Source organism: Rhopilema esculentum, chromosome 12, assembly GCF_057945365.1.
Source record: "Rhopilema esculentum isolate cy_ngs chromosome 12, ASM5794536v1, whole genome shotgun sequence".
Lineage (NCBI taxonomy): Eukaryota > Metazoa > Cnidaria > Scyphozoa > Rhizostomeae > Rhizostomatidae > Rhopilema > Rhopilema esculentum.
Window position 1 is genome coordinate 10,121,392 of NC_142826.1, and position 21,192 is coordinate 10,142,583.

General features: G+C 35.5%; 1 protein-coding gene across 2 annotated transcripts; it reads right to left on the reverse strand.

Moving 5' to 3' along the window:
- Positions 1–447: 447 nt before the first annotated feature.
- Positions 448–18,302, reverse strand: LOC135681715 (uncharacterized). Of its 2 annotated transcripts, none has more exons than XM_065196304.2 (18): positions 16,295–18,302; positions 13,743–13,813; positions 13,138–13,172; positions 12,704–12,764; positions 12,506–12,569; positions 11,406–11,486; positions 11,081–11,190; positions 10,791–10,849; positions 10,378–10,460; positions 9,606–9,642; positions 9,173–9,230; positions 8,868–8,938; positions 4,188–8,259; positions 3,240–3,513; positions 2,857–2,974; positions 2,397–2,612; positions 1,966–2,067; positions 448–1,406 (listed from the first exon to the last, which is right to left on the reverse strand). In XM_065196304.2, the coding sequence occupies exons 1-18, from the start codon at positions 16,565–16,567 to the stop codon at positions 1,237–1,239; spliced, it is 5,955 nt and encodes a 1,984-aa protein (XP_065052376.2). In that variant the 5' UTR covers positions 16,568–18,302; the 3' UTR covers positions 448–1,236. The 2 variants fall into 2 exon arrangements, with proteins under 2 accessions (XP_065052376.2, XP_065052375.2); XM_065196303.2 differs by having other exon boundaries at positions 8,868–8,941; positions 16,295–18,301.
- Between the last annotated feature and the right edge of the window lie 2,890 nt (positions 18,303–21,192).

A 21,192-nucleotide genomic window follows, 5' to 3' on the forward strand; every position in this document is an offset into this window, starting at 1 on the left:
AGCATAGAAAACGTTATACATCACCTAATTAAAAAATGGACGATTAACATTTATACATGATAGCCAAAAATTTCAAACTACACTGCACTGAATAAGAGAAACATTATGACATAATGTGTACTTAGAGGAATTAAGATGATAGAGAGATAAAGTTATTAAGAGCCCACAATCCAACTAAAAAAGACTAAAAAATACTATCATTATAAAGTAAAGAACAAAAAGTTGCAAATTAACTAGCAATAAAATGTACTTTTGGTGCGCTGGATTTTCTGTTAATCAAAATACTGGCTAAGCAACTGGTAAAGAATACAGGGTGGAGGGATCTCCACTTTTGAAAGCATAATTAAGGTACAACTACCGTTATGCATAAATCTCGATAGCAGTCAAAATTCTTTACTAGAGTCTGATCTTTCGTAAGATAACAACAAAAGAAAATGACGCTTAAAAGTATAACATAATCGAGGTCTTTTTACAGTATCAATTCCAAATTTTCATGTATAAATCAAATAACTTTTGGTATATAAATCTGAACATCAAGTATGATACAAATCTGCGACGTAAGCTACTATACACGGGGCAGGTTTGTTTTTACAAATAATTGCTGCTTTTAAGGTGTGAATGCAAAAGGTATAATTGTACGGTCTTTTCATCAAGGAGGGGTAAAAATCATTCATAAACGTCAAAGAATAGTTTTCTAACACAGATATGAAATTACAAACACTAAAGTTGGCACTGTAAGAGCTTACACCATATAGCCAACGGGTAGTTCTGCCTTCCTCGAACTATTATGCAAGGCCACACAATGAGTCTGTGACGAAAAATGCATGCATTGATAATATTTTGCACTGAAGGAGCGTATCAGCAGAACTCAGTATAAAAACGAGGGCAGTATTAGGGTGACGTTACATTAAAAAGCATTTTCTATGAATAAAATTAGTGTCTTTAGTGCTTGTCTTCCACTAGGGTCTTCTTAGGAAGCGCAAACTCAAAATAGATCCTGGACAAGAGCGCTTGATATCTTATAAAGAAACACAAACATATAACATATAAAAATAACATCTATGTACAATAAGAAATGTCACTATTAACAAAAAATGTCTTGCAAAGATACACCAAATGGTATGGGTTATAAAAACTCGCTTGTATGTTACGACTTTTAATTTCGCGAAGAACTTTTGAGTGTGTCGAGATAGCAAATCCAGCAAGGAGAGACCATTTGGGACTGCTTTTTGAAAATCAAAAGTCTTTCTGACCTTGCAAGGAGTGTATCTTCTGCTCAAGTTCAAAGGGAATGCCGCATTTTGTTTGAGCAAGCCACGATGTTAGTTGAGCTGTTATTGATTCTCGATCAGTTGATACAATGTCTAGCAAGGTGTAGGCAGAGGCTGTCTGAACAATTTTTGGTACTAGAAAAAAAAGATCAGACAAATAAATAGGAAGCAAATTGAGGGCTTTATTATTGGAGTATAAAAAGAGCTTCGCTTGGAGATAAGGAGCCCAAAGGTTCGCCAGCTGCAGAGAATAACTGCACAAATGGGATCAATCTTGAAAGATAAAGGAAAGGAGAACTTAGATGTTGGTTTCACGCAAGCCCATAGAAGTGTTGCATTTTGATTAAAACTATTATATTTTAACTGTTGTAATTTAAGCATATTTTAACTAGGTATTAATCAACATTTTCACGGTGGACAGACAGCAACAAATATGGGCTTTAGCTATTCAAAGGTCTGAGCTGCAGTGCCGCTAGTTACTTCCTCACTTATTTCTACAGCTCCAGTCTTTATCGTTCTATTAAGACATCTAGTCTGTTGACTTCTTTTCTGCACAAAACTGCACTATTCAATGTCTCAATGTAGGCATTTTCGAGAGCATTAGACTTGATACAAAGACATTTTAAGGGATGGCAGATTTCATACAAAAAAATTTCTGACTGATTTTTAATTCGGAAAACTGGCAACAACTTACTTGCAGCAAGAATCTTGGATCTACTGAGTATTCCAGTACACATTCTGACAATAATTCCAAAGTCTTCGTATCCTTCTTCCAGCCCGAGTTGTGATACCTCCCCTGAAACAAGAAGAAGCAAAACAGATTTCAGTCTTGAAATAAAAACCCAATTAAATGATTGAAAATCAATTTATAAACCAACAAAGATTAAGAGTTTTGTGGCAGACACAGCTACTGGCAAATAAAATGGGTTCTTAAATGAAACAAACTAAAATCCAAATCAATTTGAATCATAAGGTGGTCGACGCCGAGAGGTAAACGTGACGAATCATTAGAAATATACACATGTTTTTCCAATCCTTAGCAAGACATCAGCATGCAGCGTCAACGACTCCTTATAGCTTACCCCCAAGAAAAACGAAATTGACAGATAATATCGACCGAAATACCTATAATCCTAATTGATGTGGCAATCGTTGCATCGGAAACCTTTTTCTCAACAGCATTGCTCTTAGCTGAGAATTGCTGACTCCATCGACGAAAAATGTTCCACAGATATTCACGAATTAGCGTATTGTTACACCAGATCCAACCTTTGTGTCTTGCTAAGAGTAGAAATGACCTTTTGATGTCATTTACGGCGGGTCCAAAGAACTCGTTTGAATCTAGGGGAAGAAGGCAGAAATAAAAATCTTTATGCAAACCTAAATAAAATTCATAAATCTGGAAGGAGAGAGGCACAGCTTTAGAAGAGGTACTGCTGTTAAGATTGGGGGGGGGGCGTACAGTATGACCAGTAAACTTTAGAATAGGATAAAGGGCCTCAATGTAGCTGTGGCCTGGCGAGGGAAACATCCTGGCATCAGATGCATTCGACAAACAAAAATACACTTGATTCTAATTACGCACCTGTGGATAAGCAGTCATTCTGGAGATGGTCACTTTCCAGCAAGTCCATCAGTACATCGCACAGACTATCGAGAAGATCGTGTTTTGTCGAAGACCACGGAAGAATTTTCTGCAGAGCCTGAAAAAAGATGTCGAAATATTAATCGTACCGACGGCTATCAATTAAAGGAGACTGTGCGGTTTTTAGCATCAAGATTAAGCGCCATTCAGAAGTTCATGACATTAGTTCAATACAGTATTCCCAAGTTCGTTGGATAATGTCAATCGCTACTTTTGTCTTGCGAACAAAACCAACAGCAATATCACTGAATTTTTGTAATATAATCTTTGCTTTACAGTGTTCTATATCAAACAAATCTTCCAAAACAGAATCAAAAACTTACCTTGTGCGTCAACGAGTCTTTGTCCTCTGATGCTTTGTAGCAAGCAATGACTTGAGTTGAGAACAAAATTGACTGGGTTCCAAATCTATCCCTTCGTTCGAGAATCTCTAGTGGGTCATTTGCGCTCGAAAACAACTTAGGCCACACGCAAAAGCAGGAAATCAAAATAGCACCGTGAATCTCTGAGAGAGCCTTACTCCAAGTAACATTGTACAAGAAATCTTTGTAGCCATCGACATTCTGGTTGCCACAACTCAAAGCTGTCATTAGTCGGCTGAAAGGCGGTCGAAAACCAATTTATCATTTATACCGAACAATTTTGCAAAAAATTGAAATGGAATATAAGTTCGAGTAGATCCCAAGTAAGAGGTTGAGGTTCTTCTGCAATAATGAATGTCGAGGGAATGTCCAAGGAGTCCTATTGAAGCTTCAGAAATGAAGAAATGATGAATAACTTTTAAGTCGTGATTCAAAACTTGAAATGTTTCTTGATACGGTCTTAATAACGATTCAAATTTTGGATTGATACGGGTTGTCAGATTCTGGGAGGAAGGGAATTTCTGAATAAGAAAATTTAGAAACTCTGAAGCAGCAAGCGGTGTGAAAGACCCTTAAAACACAACACAATAAAGTTAAGGTTCGTATTCTTGCTTTACTTACAGATATCTCTAATGTATCGTAGGGACTGTTGGATATTGTCTAATTCATTACCCTTTTGCAAAGCCTTGTGTGTATTGTCTTATAATAAACTGACAAATAAACAAATAATGGATAGATTTAAATTACAAAAGAAGGAAATAAGATTTTCAAAATTTAGAGAAGCTGCGAGAAGGTAGCATGATACACAGAACAAAAAATGGAGCACCCCTTTAAAAAAAACGGAGTACTATGTTATAAAATCACAATGAGCAATGACAACTTACTAAAATTTAATGTTATGTATCTCACCTTAGCGATAACATTCCTTCTTTTCTCGTATTTGATTCGCCAAGAATCGACTTGGGTAAACGCTGCAGTAAAAGCTTAAGGATATTGTTTAAGTGTGGAATCTTCATACAGTCTGCAACAACCCTCAATATCAGCTGTTCCATTTCTGTAAGAACGGGTAGGTTGCTAAAACTTTCTACATGATTACTCGTTTCATTTTGCCTCGGTTGCATTTTAATGCTTTCAACCTCAAACTGGCCACTGACGTCAACACAGCCCAATCTCTGATAAGCAGGAAGAAGATTTTCTTGGCCCTCAAGTTTTAAGAACGCAATTATGGCCGATACGATTGAAGTGGCTGATGACACGTTCTTAAATGAGCTGAACCGTTGAACCACTTCTTTGGGTGTTGCATTGTTCTTCAAACATGCTAAACAGAACTGCGCATATTCTACTTCGGACTGCCTAACACCCCTGGTAGGGAGGCTCTTCTCAGCGACATTATTGTCGACCTTATCATTATTCACAAGGTCATAATCACTTGGACAGCTTGTGGGAATACACAACGTTGATTTTAAAGAACTTTCTTTGGACTCTATATCACGATTGATATCACCCATATCATTGACTTCCGATTTGACATTTTGCTGGGCATCTCCTTGGCAAATTCTAGCATTATTCCCTGTGTATTTTTTGCCTCTATTGCCTATACCAGCGTTAACTTTATTTGCAAATGGATTGTCCTTGACTTTTTTACCTTGAACTGTGCTGCGAAGGATTCGCTTGCTTTCCGGCTTGCTCTGTCCTTTTCTCCTGTTAGGGGCGCATCCTCTGGACGAAGCATCTTCTTCAAAAGTGTCAAAATTGTTACATATTCTTTCTTCATCTACCTTCTTTTCTCCAATCATACTTGGTTGACTTCCCTTTTTACTTCGCAATGATCGCCCGTGTAACTCATCAGAATTTTCTTCCACCTTTCTTTTACTTCGACGGGAACAGGGCTCTTGTATCTCTTTGCGGAGACTTTTCTCTGTATCAACAAACCTTTGTTCTTTGTCTCCTTCAGTTCCCCTCTCAACACTTCCATCAAAATTCGCATCAAACGACAAAATTGACTTGGTATCTGCAAATAATGAAACCCTACACCCTGCTTTCCCTTCTGCAACTGTCCCATTTTTATCACTACCAATTTTAGCACTGTGACCTGAAACCTCCTGCAGTAATGATGTGTTTGCACTTCTACCAGCCAGGAGTTCAATCTTTTCATTAACAGAGTCGTTCTTGACTTCAGCGGCGATTTCAGCAAGCGCTGGTTCAGGAGGCACACTGCCATTCTTGATCCCATTAACCAACTTTTTTTTGGCAGAACCATCTGTTTTCAACGTGAAATCCAGTGTTCGTTTTGAATTGAATGGCAGCATTGCCTGGGGTTTTGCAAGCATTGAAAGCTGACTGGCGCTGCTAACCAGGCTGATGCCATGCATTAATGATGGCGAGGCAAGTTTTGGTGGCGATAAAAGAGGCGACACTAAATCTGGCAATGGAGTAATTGGCAGTGGGGACAACATTGGTAGCTGTTGGCAAGGGGGAGATGGAGGGAGAGGGGACAGTCGCGGAAAAGAGGCTGTCTCCTCCGCCATGATTGAAGCAATGGAGATCTCCATCTCGATCTCTTGCTGTCCTAAGTCAGCTACGTTATCAGATGACGTCATTTTTATGGCAGTACTTTGGCTTGAAGAAATCGCCTGCGCAAGAGGACCACTTGATTGTTCTTTAATGTCATTATCACCCGAAGCTGTTGAAACGCAGTTATCAGAGCTTTGCAGCAATCTGTTAATCAATGTTGATCCGGGTTCTTCTGAACCAGAAGATGATTTTCCATTGGTCTCCTTTTGCAAATTCAGATCAACACATACAGCGCCGCTTTGACTTTGCCCTTCCAGAGAGGTTTTGACAGACGGTCTGAAACTATTTTCAACTTTCAAAGCTTCCGAGGATTTTGTTTTTAACAACTTCTTGCTATCGAAACTTGATTCTATTTCTGACAAAACATGATTTTCAAACAAAAAGTTGTCTTTCTCTTGGTTTAAGCTGCACAGGTTTTGAGATTTTTCTTCACTTGACAGAGTTGATACCAATTTCCTTTCTTTGGTTTTGGAAACACATTGGACGGTATTACTGTGTTCAGAAACAACAAAGTCCACTTTTGTAAGTAATTTTAAATCTTTACGTTCACTCTTTACTGTCACATGGCCTTCGTCTGTAGTAACAGCTGTTTTTAAATGCGAACTATTGTCTAGATAAGCTGGGGCTTGAGAACGCTTGAAATAAAATTCAGTCGAAACCAAATTTTGCTTGCTCTTTACCGACATATCTACACTCTCAGTTGACGTGAGATTTGGTTTCTTAGCAACGCTCTCTGAAGCCGAATAGTCTGAAATACTAACATTTTGGAATGTAATAGTTTTTGCAGAACTTATGTCAACACTTTTATCAAGATTTTCTTCTGAACTTGTCCCGGAAGTTTTCGTTGCAATTCTTTGGCTATTCACTATTTCCTGTTCAATCTCTTCCTTTTTGTCTTCAGTGAATCTCGATTTCTTGAAACTGACCGATGGTTCGTCTTGACAGATACCCAATGACTTAATTGACCTTTTATTGTGACTTTTTCTGAAATCATCTAAATGTTTTCCATCACTGTCTTTTTTGTTTTCTGAGGAATTCGATCTACCCTTCTGATCCTTGCTTTCTTTTACTTCATTTTCATTTTCGTCTTCCGCTGTTTGCGAATCATGGGTACTTCCGTGTATCTTTGTAAAAACAGCTCGATCTTCACTTAATAGAACCTCGTGATTTCCAGGAAATTCACATGTGTCTGTTTTAACCGATTCATTACTAGACTTTACAGCATTTCTGTCCGGGTCAGCTGATGAATGTTCACCGAGATTCTCGTATACCTCAGAACTAACTGGTGGACCTACGTCACTGACATTATAATCCTCTGTCCTTTTTTCACTGTGCACTTGATCTTGTTCGGAGTCTTCTTTAAGAGTGTCTTGCTTTAAAGATGTGCTTGTATCTTTTTCTTCACATTGCTGCATAACAGTATCTTGAACGCTTTCTGCACTCAGATTATAAAATGCAGTACCTCCAGTCCTTGCAGTTAAATTGGCAACTAGAAAGGAGTTCGAGAAATCTGCGGAATTCTTTGTTGTCTCTTCCAAATTGACATCTGATGCTTCTTCATTCGTTCCTGGCACTGTGTTACAGTTTGCGTCACCTATTACTGACGGAGTACTTTGCTCTTTGCTGATATTAGGGCTTCGAGAGGCTTTACAAAGGTTATCATCATAGCCATTCACTTCATCGCCATTAGAGTCGTGTATATCTTCTTCATCACTGGAAATAGTGCCTAATAAATCATCCGTCAATCTACAAGTAGCCCCATCTGAAATATTGCTGGAATTATCCTCATTTGAATTGCTAAAAACAAGGTCATCTTGGCCAGTCAGAGAGCACTCTGTTTCTTCATTGTTTGACGATCCATCTCTTTCGCCTTTAAGTATAAACGTGGTCCTTTCAAGTGTTATATCAAAACTTCCAGCCATGGTTTTTGCGAGAGCGTTTAACGCAGGTTCACTAGAAGACCTTTTCAAAACAGAGACATTTTTAAAAGGAACATCTTCATTCGAGTCGTCATCCACGTCACTCGAATACTGACGATCAATAAACTTCCTTTTTCGATGTTTATTCTTGTTTCGAGGCATACTCGCTGCATCACTTTTGCAGATTTTTGGACTCAAAGATCTACTGGGATTAGAAACAGTACTCTCGCTTTTGCTAAAGTCTAATTTTGCCCTTTTCTTTTGCATTCCTCTTTGAATTTGGACAGCCCCTTTGGTTCTGTTTCTTATTGGAGCTGGAGATGGAGGTATTGGTGATAATGGTGGCGAAGGAATGGCAAATTCGGGAACAAAGCTGTCTTTGAAAGAGTCTGAGTTTCCAGGTGGCTTGTGTACAACATTGCATAGGATTTCAGCTACCTCGTCATCCTGTGTATCTTCTGCAATTATTACGTCATTGGTGCTTATCTCTGAAAGCAAAGAAAGATTTTCATCAAATTTATCTAGACTAGAATGAAATTGAAAGAAAATGACAGAGGGTCCAGTTGCAAAAGGTTGAGGGCCAGAGATTGAATAACTGTACATGTATACTATCATTCAAACAAGACTCAACTCCTGTGGTGTTTTCCCACAGCATATTTTGTTAGCAAGTCACTTTTCATTTGCAAAAAGTCTAGGGAAACATTCACAAGCTGACATAAAGCGAAGTGCGATCAGAATTTTTAACCAAATCTAAATAACTTTATAAAATAAATAACAGACAATATATCAAATTTTAACGAACTTGTGTCAGGCAGAGCCCAAACCAAATAACAAAGATGGTTGTTTAAGATGCTTTTACAGTGTTTTTATTCAGAAAGAAGTAACATCTTTCCTTTTTTCCGCTACTTTTATAAACAAGAATGCAAAAACAGACACATGTACAAAGTATCTATATTTGCATAGTGGTTATTGCAACTTTCTTGTGCATGATAGAGCTCTGAGTGAAATGCACTTGGTACGAAAGCAAAACTACTCTCTAGTTGTATTGAAAGATTAAAGAGGCAGTAAACCCATTGAAATTATATGATGAAATTACCTGTATCATTCTCAAGATTGGTAATTTCACCGTTAGGTGAGTCATCCTCTCTCTTTTGTGTGCCGGCACAGCTACTGTGTATAAAGATAGTAATTTAATCACTGAAAGTTAAAATGAGTGATTTGATTGCTTTCTGTGGATTTATACTGTCATACCCACAGAATACATTTTATCTACATTCAACTGGTTTTGTACATTCTGAGTTATTCTATAATGCTCTTTCTTGCGATGTTGTCGAAATTTAAGAACTCTAGAAACAGATTTTTATGACGTTACATTTTGGAACTTTATTCAAACAGACTCACCTTTTAACAAACCGAATGCTAGTCTTTTGAGATTTGATTCCCTTTCTTTGGCGCTGTCCTAAAGATTTAAAACAAGACATGCTTAAAATAACACAATCAGCCACAACAAAGGAGAGGAGAGGGGTAAAGAATCCCAGAAGCCTTCGAAAACCGCTCAAGCAAGCAAAATAAGCTAGGGAATTCATGAAGAAGAAGAATGTTATACAAAAACCGTGAACATAACACTGTAACCAATTATAAATTTCCTGCAAAAGTAATTCTGGGTACAAAGTAAAAGTATAACAGAAGATCCCCGGTGCCATGTGTTTGTCAAGCTACTCTATCCAATGGTGATGGTAAAAATTCGGCTTCCCTGGAAAGTGATTTGTTTTCTGTAAACGTAGAAACAAAACTCAACTAGCTGCTGGAACATACAAAACTAGGGATAACTCACCTTTTTTTGGAGATTCTTTTATGCCATTTAGTTTATCCTGACAACAGAAATTTTTTTTTTAAAAATTGACATCCGTTAAATTATAAGTCAAGATAACTACAGGTCAAACAGAATTATTTTGATTGGAGCCGACAAATTCTAATCATAGCAGCAATCCAACAAGTAAAGCTGTAATGGAAAAAACTAAATAGATTCATATAAAAGATAATATGTTATCATGAGATTGAATAAATATATGAAAATGCACGACATAATCTAGTGAACTAAAGGGAAATTTATTGACAATATCAATACATTTAACCTTGCTGTAATATTAAAAGCTCACTAAAAGGTTCAAAGCTTGTAGAGGCATGTATAGCAGCTTCTAAACCAGGGGCGCCCAAACTTTAGTTCATGGACCTACAGCAGCCCGCTCTTAAATTCTAGATGTTGAGAATTCAACCGCACGTTCTGAATGTACTGAAAATTCTAGATGGCCAGCAGTTACTTTTTGTTACTACCCTTATCGAAGCAGGGTTATTGAACGCCCAAGGCCTCCAAAAAGAAAGCTTAGCCACAGGTGACCGACCATGACAAACACGGTAGAAAAGGGACGCGAAGTTGATGGTACATTTTATTTAAAATGAAACTACCACATTCATGATAAAATGTGAGTTGACATTACTTTTCAATGAAAATTGGCCATAGGAATCTTTGTCTTAATAGTCCATTGCCTTTCATGAATCAAACATAGTGAGCTGGATAACCAAAGATTGTAAAAAAACAACTTTACCTGGAAGTTTTTGATCTGCTGAGTCATCATTTCAATTTGCTTCTTAGCATCTTTGGTTCTTTTATCTGCTTCTCGCCTAGCAGCTTCATGGAAAAAAGATAAACATTAAAGATAAACAAAATGCATGCCTCATAAATTAGCTTGCCCCGCGAGCCTCTTTAATCCTAAAAAATGTTCTTCAAAATTTATATACACTAAAGCATGTTGTTTAAACGGTAAAAGACTATCAAGAACTTGCTTGTGGAGGAGAGTTGTATGATCAGAATTACTAGATTTCAAATTAAAACCACAACTACCTACTGAATAAATATATTAACTATTTTCATAATACATATCTTCATCAAAACCATTCAGCCAACAACTAGTTGCCAAGAACAAAAGAAACTTTTTTAGTATCAAACAACAAAACATACTTTTTGCCGTTTTAACCTGGGTTTTCAGCTTTTCAATCTCCTTTTCTTTTTTCTCTAACCTGGAAAAAGATATTTGTGTCAATTATAGAAAAAATGAACGACTACAATTACGTTAGAAAGTATTTATAGCTGGGCAAACAAAGATAAACCTTTTGTTCTAATTCAAATAATCAACCCTAACAATTGATGAAAACATGACCTTGACTGCCTTTTATTGATTCTTCACAAACAATTGAATATTTTTTCATTTAATGATTTGATAAAAATGATATGGAATTTTAGAAACTTACTTGGTTGTTAATGATGCATTTTCTTTCTCGAACTTCTTTGAAGAGGCATTGATTGAGGTTGACATTGCCACTTTGTCGATCAAAGCATCTTCAAGGTTGTCAACATGACTCTAAAACAATGTGTTTGATTAGAATCAGTGTTAGTAAGAATGTAAACTTATATTTGTACCTTGAATGCTAGGTTCCCTTCTAGGCTTTTGTAGATGTAGAAAAGGTTTCTGACAGACCAACATAGACAAAGAGAAAATTACAGAAAAGAGGAATCCTTTTTTTGCATAAAAGCATTTCTTGGGGGTTTAACTTCATTCATTTCATTTCAAATTACCTGTTTTGTTTTTAGTTGTTCTGTCAAATCTTCAATCCGTGCTTCAGAGTACTTCTTTTCATTTTCAAACCTGGTAGCAGCCTAAAAATAATAGATGCAAAAATAATTCATGGAGCTACATTTAGATTATTCAAATTTAGAAACTAACTTCAATGCTACAATTTGCTTTTGATGATGGTTGCAGATAGGGCTGTCATGACAAAAATCTTATGAAAGAGACTTCTTTGCAGTAAATTTAAGGTTTTAAGGAACATCACAACATCAAAATACCAACTTTCAAATGACTTTTTTGAACAATTTTTAAACTCTTGTAGCATAAAAGAGAGCAAAACACAGGTAAATGGCACATTTTTTAAATCAAAAGGAGAGTACAAGCTATGTTGTAAAAAAATAATTAGATGGCCATATATAAAAGACCTCCCAATTACTAACAGAATAAAAGTGTAAGTAATATTGTGAGGGGAAATTGCATATTTGCAAGCAGATACTTTTCTAGGGAGATAAGCATATCTACTAATATGTATTGTTTTGAGAAAACACATAAAAACTCAAGGTTAGTACCTGACTGCAAATAATCTTGCAGTTCTATTGATAACATGGACACAGCCAGGGTGCAAAGGGGTCCCTACAAAACACTTTTTGAAAACAGAGGCAAAAGTACCTAATTGCAGTTCATGGAGGTGCTCTTTTTCTGCCCACATGTGACCCTCTGCTTTTGAAATGCTTTCTTCTATATATATAATTGATAACTTATTTAAAAATTCTTTTACTGAAAGGAGAAGAAGTTGACCAAAGGGTTTTCCAAATAATTTCTGCAATACCAATTGTTAGTACTCCTTAGCAAAAGACTCTTTGTAAAAAGACAATTGAGCAGACCTCAAGCTCTAATGGGTATTTCAGAACACTAAAACATTGGGCTTAATTAAATCTTTCAATCTGTACTATAAAAAGACAAAAAGTGTTTAAATTTTTTATTCCACATTGGGTCTTCAAATTTAAGTAAGTGCAATTAGAAATTCCTAGGACTAAAGGATGAAGCTTTTTCTGGATTACATAAAACATCAACAACAAATGGACAAAAAGAAAGTGAGAATGCAAACCTTTTTCAAGGGCTCGTTTGCCTGCTTTGCCTTTTCTAGTTGAACTCTCAAGGCTCCATTCTCACTGAAAAGATCAAAGACTTTTCATTATAATTCAACTGGTTTAATCTTAGTTAAAACTTTTCAGTCTAAATTGCTAAAATCCTTACTGGCTACATCTGCACGAAACAGCTCTAAAAATATAAACAAATTTCAAACCTGTAGCATTTCTTTAGTTTTTCTCCCATGGATTGGTTTTCTTTTGACAGACTGTCACATTCTACAAGAAAACATTTCAACTGCTAGTACCTTAGAGACAATCAAAAACTGTATTTTACATTTTTAAATATAAACTATTACCTTAGTTTAATAAATTTAATAATGAATAATTATTAGATTTTATCAAGATGAACAATTTTCATCAAATTATCAAATTAAAATTCTGTCACATCTCTTAAATTCACAAAGTAGAAATTTCTGCAGTTTAAAATCAAAGCAAGGGTTCTTAAAATTCATTGTAAAAAAGCTTTTGAGGTCATTTGAGAAAAAATTTCATCAAATAGTGAACCAAATTCTAGCTTCTAGCAATTAGCCTATGATCTGGGCTGGACCTGCAAATTTTATTGAGAAATCAAAAATACATATGTACATACCCAAGCATTTTTGTTTGTATGCTTTAATCAGCTCACTGAAAGAAAAGATCAAACTGCATTAGATCAAATGAAAGAAGCCTGCAAAATTTTTATAAAAATAGGGTGTACCTTTTGAAATTGAATGAAAGTGAATAAAATCATGCACTTTCTCTCCGGCATTATTTTCTTTGTTGGGCCTTTACTCCTTGTTTATCTCTCTATGTTGTTTATTCCTTGTGTCTTCTCTGGCATCCTGATTGCTCCTCCAGTTTACTTCTTTACCACATGGTTTATGACCCCCTTTGTTTAGCCTTTATTGTATTTAAGTTGATTTTTTCTCGCCTGTAATTATACTGAAGATGACTCTAGCCAGAGTCGAAACGCTTTATTTAATCTAATGGACTTAATCTGTCTTAATGGATCTGTCTAAATTGAAATTGTCTATGATGTAGCAAGAAGTTGACAAATACATTATGTCTTTTTTCTTTGTCGTCATACTGGTTATTAATTTCATTATTAGACTGCGATTTCCGAAATCTTAATCTACCAAATAGCTTGCATTGAATGATAATAAAAGTGACATTAATCAAAAGCAAGAAAACAAAATAACAAATGATTTAGCTTACCTTGTGTTCATTAGTTTTTCTTTAAGCAAGGAAAAATTTGCTTCTGTCGAGGTTTTATACGACTCCCATTTCTTGAAGACAAAAGTTGAATAAATGTTTAACTTCATTGAGATTCTATCAAAGGTTTATACAAGTGTTTTTTAAAGTTGCAAACAATAGATACAACAGACGATGAAATAACTTACAATCTGATTTCAGAATAATGAATAATCAGGCCTCTCTGGGAATAAAAAGCACGCAGGTTAAAAAAAACCTCTGCTGGTTTGGCTGCGTGGGCTATTTAGCCCTTGCAGAATTTGTTGTTTATCTATTTATATTTGAGAATATAAAAGCCAAAAAATATATCACATTGTCTACTTGTAAACATGATTTATCTTAAGAAGACAGTTGTTTTATGTGCATTACTAGGCTTTAAAATGACAAAAGAGATATCTGGTTTTTTTGCAAAATGGCAACGTTTTGTGTAGAAACACCAGATATAATGAGTAGTATCCAACGAAACTCATCTTTATTCAAAAAGAAAAAGAGCAGGACTTCGAAAAATTCAAAAAATGAAATAAATTCACAAAAAAATTAAAAAATACAAAAACTTTATAAAAAATCAAAAAAATAAAAAAATATAAAAAACATTCAAGAAAATGAAAAAAATGAAAAAAAAAATTAAAAATGCAAAAAAAATTAAAAAATATGAAAAAATGGAAAAAATGAAAAAAAAATGAAAAAAAAATGAAAAAAAATGAAAGAAAAATGAAAAAAAGTCGAACAAATTCAAAAATATCCATAATCATTAAAAAAGACAAAAAAATTCACAAACATTACAAAAATTGAAAAAAACTCAAAAAAATTAAAAAAAATTAAAGAACATATCAAAAATTAAAAAAAATTCAAAAGTCATTTAAAGGGTAAAGGAAGATTGAGTTGATTCGCATCAAAGAATAACTGAAATACAGTTCTTTTCTATTAGAAATGAAGGTCGACTTTGAGTACTCCAGTTTCTTAATGGTATAGGAAATTCTAATACCCATTTTTTCTTAAGAATTTCTTAATCTGAAAAAAGCACAGAAGAGCAAAAAAATAACATGATCAAGATCGGCAAATGACATATACATAAACCTCAAAGCATACAAGGAAGCAGAAATGCGGATCGAAAGTAAAGAGAGAGTACAGAAAGGGTGTATGATGGGTTCTATGTTTTTGACAAATCCCAACCACTTATCACTTACCTTGTTGAAGAGTCAAAGAGCAAAAACGAATTATTTCTGAAACTTTTTAATTTTTTTCCGATTGCCCAGATGTCGTTTCTTATAGCCTGTTTTTTTAAAAAAATGAGTGTGTTTGTAACAAAAATTTCGTACTTGACAATGTTGTGTAACAATTCTCATTCTTGCTATTTTATGCTATCTGTTGTTCCTTTCCTGCACAACCATCTTCTATTCCATTGTTAGTTGCAACAGGTAATACTATGGTTTGTTAACATTTGATGTCAAAAGAAACGGAAATTTCCTTTTTATGACAACATTTATAAAACCATATATCTCTTTGACACAACATTATTTATGAATACCCTGATATATAGTGGTAGCTAGTTAAAACATTAGAGAGTGAGATGAAGTAATGTTTATAACAACGCCTTTCGATAAAGGCGTTGTTATAAAAAACTGTGTGGGCCGAAAAAAGCCCTCGCAAAAAATCAGGAAAGGCCTGAATAATGGAAGATTATCATAACCCAACCAAAGTTGCACCTATTTCTTGCAACCAGGAATTATTTGATGTTTCAAAATGGGCACTTGTTTCAACAAGAAAATGAAATTTCAGTGTCACTGCAACTGCATGTAATAATTTTAGACCAGGCTGTGGTTACGGCAAGTACCACCCGATCCCAGAGAAATTGTGATGGGCATTTTCAGTTAGCTATAGACCTGGGTGTTCAGAATCGCGATGGTAAACGGGAATCTACTGGTGCCACTTGGAGCTGGGAGGCTTTTCTTCTTAGTCTCTGAAAATGAAATGCCCCACAATTTTGTCCAGGCTCAGGTGATACTTGCGGTAACCACAGCCTGGTCTATTTGTATTATTGGTCAACCACTTTTATTCAATATTTTGCCATCTACTAAACAAAGAGTAAAGTAAGGAAATTATTTGATGTTCAACCAACAGAGAGAAAAAAGTTGATTTGGCATTTTTGAAAAGACAGGGTTTTCTAAATAGAGTCATATGCAAATATTTAAAATAAGAGGATAGAGATATTTAAAGCCTAATCGTAAATTAATTCTTATTAAGATTGCCAAGGCAAATACATTTAAATAACAAAGAAAACTAAAAATAATTGTAATAATTGTATCTTCAAGAAATGTAGACATGCTAATGGTCTAAAACACACATTACATTATTTGACTTTGCTGCTTCATTGCCTTAACCATGCTTATATTGCGAAAATCGTAAAACCGGAGTCATTATTGTGTTAGACAGGGGCACTGCTAATTCAGACCATCATGAAAATGTGATTTGCTAGCAATTCAATGTAGGTACATATCTGAGAAAAATCAAATTACCTCCTGTGTATCTTGACAACTCTGGCAAGACATTTGCTCACGTTGGCCAATTTCGTTATCACCATCTTGTTTGACATTCGCTTCCATCGTTATTATCGCTTGGTTACTGGATTCCAGTACATCTTTTGATTTCTTATCTCCAACTCTGCAACCAATATTGTCAATCCCATTTGTAATCTTAGAAACCTCTTGATCACATTCGTCGTCGTTATAAACTGGAGCTTTCGTCGTATTTTGTAAAGACCCATTATTATCGAGCGTCTCATCGGTCATTGTCAATAGGATACACCGCTGAATTAAAAACGGCCTAACATATCTCTACCTTTAAATAACTGCTGTGTGTATCAATCTCCGTGAAAGAACTTAGAGTTATCTATAACTTTGCAGGTGGTATAACAACGGTATTAATCAAGCTCATTCTGACAGTGTAGCGGCCTAAGCCCTAAGCATGTGGTTGTGGATATACATCCTTAGTCTCAGCTTCACTGCCACCTGCAACACCCGGTTTGCCACCAACATTTATAGGATAAAGACCACACTATGTTTGGTCGGCAGGAGCATCTTTAAAAGCAGAATCACTGCATTGATACTTGTAATTCCACTATCCGTAAGCGCAAACTTTTTTCATAGTGTGCGGAACGTTACTGAAGAGGGACATTTTTAGGGGGCCTCTTTATCATCAACAGCAACTTGAGTAAACTGGCTAAGAGGCTAAGTAGAAACTTGAGCCCAGGCTCTGTCACCATCAAATCACTGAAATTTTGTCTCTGCTCTAAATTTGATGAACCATGCAAAGATAGCAGAAATCTGTAGGATACTTCCAAATTTAATATCATTTACTGGCCAACTTCGTTCAATTCATAGCAAATCTAACTGAAACTGCATATTTGGATCTAATTCGTGAGGTCCTATTAAGTAATGTGGTACAAATTTAAAGCCCTGAAGATATCTTTTTAAAGCGTCACACTTGAAAACTCTATTGTGGCTACCCGCCAATATTAACTAGCCACTTTGAAAGTTTCGAAATTGGACAAGGGAAAGGTTACTACACTTTGAACTCTCTGCCGCTTTCTCACTCTAAACTTTTCCCAAAATACTATTAAATCTGTCAGTGCCCGTCCTAAACTGCAGGGGAAAATCTTCTCATCGAATAGGTTCATTTCTTTAGCTGATGATGATTCTCATTATTATATCATTCTGTTCATATTTTCTTACACAAACTAATATCACCTTCCCATGCAAGCCTTTTGGGCCTATCTAGTTATGAAAGTTGTCCACATAGCAATTATACATCTTTTTTAGTCACCAATTGGTCAAATTGATTAATAGCCACTAGTAGGTATGGCCATTAACTGTTTTCCCTTAATTGACAGTGCCTATTATTTCTACAGATCCACAAATTTTTAAAAAAATTGGCATAGTATTTTGCTGGGATTGACACAATGGGTGTGGCAAATACATATAATACCTTAGTGGCAATAGCACATCCTAATTAGCCAAGACCTTAGACACGAAGTATTAGAAAAAAGCCGATTTTTTACAATATATGGGTTTGGTTATAACGAAAGTTGCGATGTCTTAATTCGTCAGCAAAAAGGTATCGGAAGGAAACCCTCTTATATCGTTTTTCAGATCTCCGCCAAAGTTGTTTTTCTTCCTTCCACCTTCAAACCCCCTTCAAAACAATCTTGTTTATCAGACTTTGGAGCAGAATGATTGAGGTGATTTTGGTTTTTATAAAGCCATATCTTTGCAGCTGAACGTAATATGAAATTTGCGTGGTCAAGCATCTAAACCAGCTTAATTTTTGCCAGATTCAAAAGCTGGGTGAAGCTTCTTAAGTCTCTTGTTGTTGATGGCAAGTTTTAAATTGCATTCAGCCCACCAAATTCTTCGTCATTAAAACTTTGCTTCAAAAAGTTTCGATACTAACGAAAAACTGGTTGCATATGGCAAATAATCTCTTCTCTCACTGATGTACAAATGGTGGTGGTCTCTTCTTCTTCGTTTTTTGCTTAGCTAAACAAATTTAGTTTGTAACGCGCACCAGTCCACAAGTAGAGGCTGATATAAAAAATTAGCCCCAATTCTTTCAGTTTTTTCAAAATGCACACATAAGTAAGTAATAAATGCATACTAACTGAAGATGATATCTTGAGTACATCTTACTTCAAAATAGCAAGGCATTCCAGATCAAGTTTTCTATCCCTTTCTTATTGTCCATTACTCATTTCGTATAAAGCAATTTTCTAAGAAATAGAGTGCAATACATTTTGTGCATTCATTTTGCGTTTAAAAAACATTTTCCTTATTAAAATACTTCAATTTAAACGTTTCGATTGGTTTTTATGCTGCACTTTTAAAAAAATGGACTTTTTACAAATCCACAATGATAATTTTCAACTCCACAAAGCGGGTCAGATCCAGGCTTATTTTAGGCTCTGCTGATTGTCAAGTGATAAACCAAGCGTCACTATCAGCAAACCAGTGATAACAATCATTGTTTTGTAATGACCAGATATAAAATATTTGTAATTTAGAATTCCAAACCCGTTTTATCGGTTATTGGGTATTTTTCACCCGATAGAGGCAGAACCCTGTGGAACCAGTGACGCCGGAAAGACAAAGAGACAAGGGGGGACAGGTTTGAGTAAAAGGGCATTTGAATAATAAATTCTAGCTTCTAATCATTCTTTCTACTAACTGCTATTTTATTTCGATCTTCTGTGGGTATCTTTAAAATTGGCTAGCTATTGGCATAAGAGTTTATTTTAAAAGTTTTGAGAAATGTCATCATGAATTTAGCACTGCAATCAGAATTTTATAGGAATCTATAAGAATAGCAGGCAGATCAGTATTTTATAGAAATAGCAGTTAGCATTATTACCCTGATTATTACAATTGGCCGGCTTTAAGGGCACTTTAATGAAAAGGGCACTCTGGCCTCTCTTGCTCCTCCTATACAAAGGCAACAGGGGTGGTTGACCCCCTATGCCCCCTTCTCCTGCGTCCCTGTGCGTGCCATTTCTTTAGGGGAACAAAAACATATTTACTGTCAGTATTCATGCATAAACAATTTCACGGACAAAACCTAAACTCTTTTTAACCAATTGAAATTTGCATTTGATAATCGAAAGTAAAAAAAAGCAATGTGTTGCTCTCTACTAAGTAAGCCAAGCCTGGATTCTGTGTCTGAGGTTAAAAAATACTCTGTAAAATCAATCTACAAACGAGAGATGGGATCTTCTTTTCGAATATTGTCAGTGATATCATTCAAGTTTTTGATGCCGGAGAAATAGGAAATTGGCTTTAAATACATCCTAATCTGAAAATGAAGATCTTCTTGACTTCTTGTTCAAAACACTGAGATTTCAACTTTCAGTGAGTGTATGGCTTAGATTTGCGTGGCAGATGCCTTGCAAAATTCTGTTATGTCACTACTTCTTCGCAAATAGAGAATAAGGACTTCTCTATTAGCTGCATTGACCTTGTCTGGGCAACCGGTGGTTTGGGACCGTTGCAGCTTGGATAATTTTTGGGCTGGAAATATTAGTCCAAACAAACAACGTTATTAAATCTAAGAGAGCTTGCAGAGAGTTCAGTTTATATGTCCAAGTATATAAATCTTATACAAGAGGTCAAGAGGCCCAGTCCTTAAGTGAAGGAAACTTTGCCACGATGCTCAATTTTGCAAACCGACGAAGTAGCAAAGCATATTACAGGCCTAGTTTCCAGTCTGTTAAATTGACTAAAGTTCTTTCAGGCGCACTGTACCAGACTCTTTTTTTATATAAAGTGAAACTGGTAACCAGGGTAGCATTTTCCTGTCACTGATCAGCATTACAGCACAATGTTGAAAATCGACCACAAAAGTTTGAAGTAGAAATTTCTAATTAAATATTGTTATCATTCACTCATTATTTTTCAGTTCACTGTCCATTCGTAAACATTGAGAGAAGAATCACGCACGTGCATTGATACAGCTGATCAAGAGTTCGTTTGACCTTGACATAGCTGTCTTGCCTTCAAGAAAGTCACAAAATTCTTACAGTCATAACTATGTTAATTAAAGGACATTGTTTGATCACAAAACATCTTGAGAGCACACCCAATTTTTGATTTTTTAATTATACCATGCGACAATAATCAGATTATCAAAACGTTCACAAGCCATTAGGGCGTCATTTAAAAAACACTAAAAACTGAAACATATGCAGAAAAATTCTTCGATTTTAGCAATCAACCCAACAGAAAATCGAAGATCTGATAACCCACGCCAAAATTTTAGCAGCTGCATTGATGAATGTACAATAGGAAGGAAAATTTTTGTAGATCCTTAAAAGGAAAACTTTTCCTTAGACATGAAAAGTAATCCTCATACGAAATTAAACACCGATTGCGTCCAAGGCAGCTAATGTGCGTTAAAATGCACTTCTGTGCGTTTTCAACTGGAGTTGGTACTTCAAGGTCTTTTTTTAGCTTCACGATAAGCTCTCCCTTATGTGCAACTGCCTTAAAACAGTTTCAATTATGAAATAACTTGATTTTGTAGATTCTCTGTTTGCCCTCTCGCTTTGTGCGGCCTTTCATTGGCTCGTTGCAAACATACAATCGTCTACATTTTGAATAACATTCTTTAGGCTACCATTCATTAGGAAAATCACTTTTGAGGTAAAGAATTAAAACTTGGGGAAAATTTTTTCATGAACTTTTAAAAACATGAGCTTTTTGACCATATGAACAATATCAAATAAATTGCTAAGGCATTGAATAACTTTATGTATCCTAAAATAATGATAAATGTCCCACGCTTAAGGTGCGTTAACAAATTTTGTATTTTGGTATTGAAAAACTGCCTATCGGTTATAAAATTCCCGCACATGTTTTTTAGAGAAATC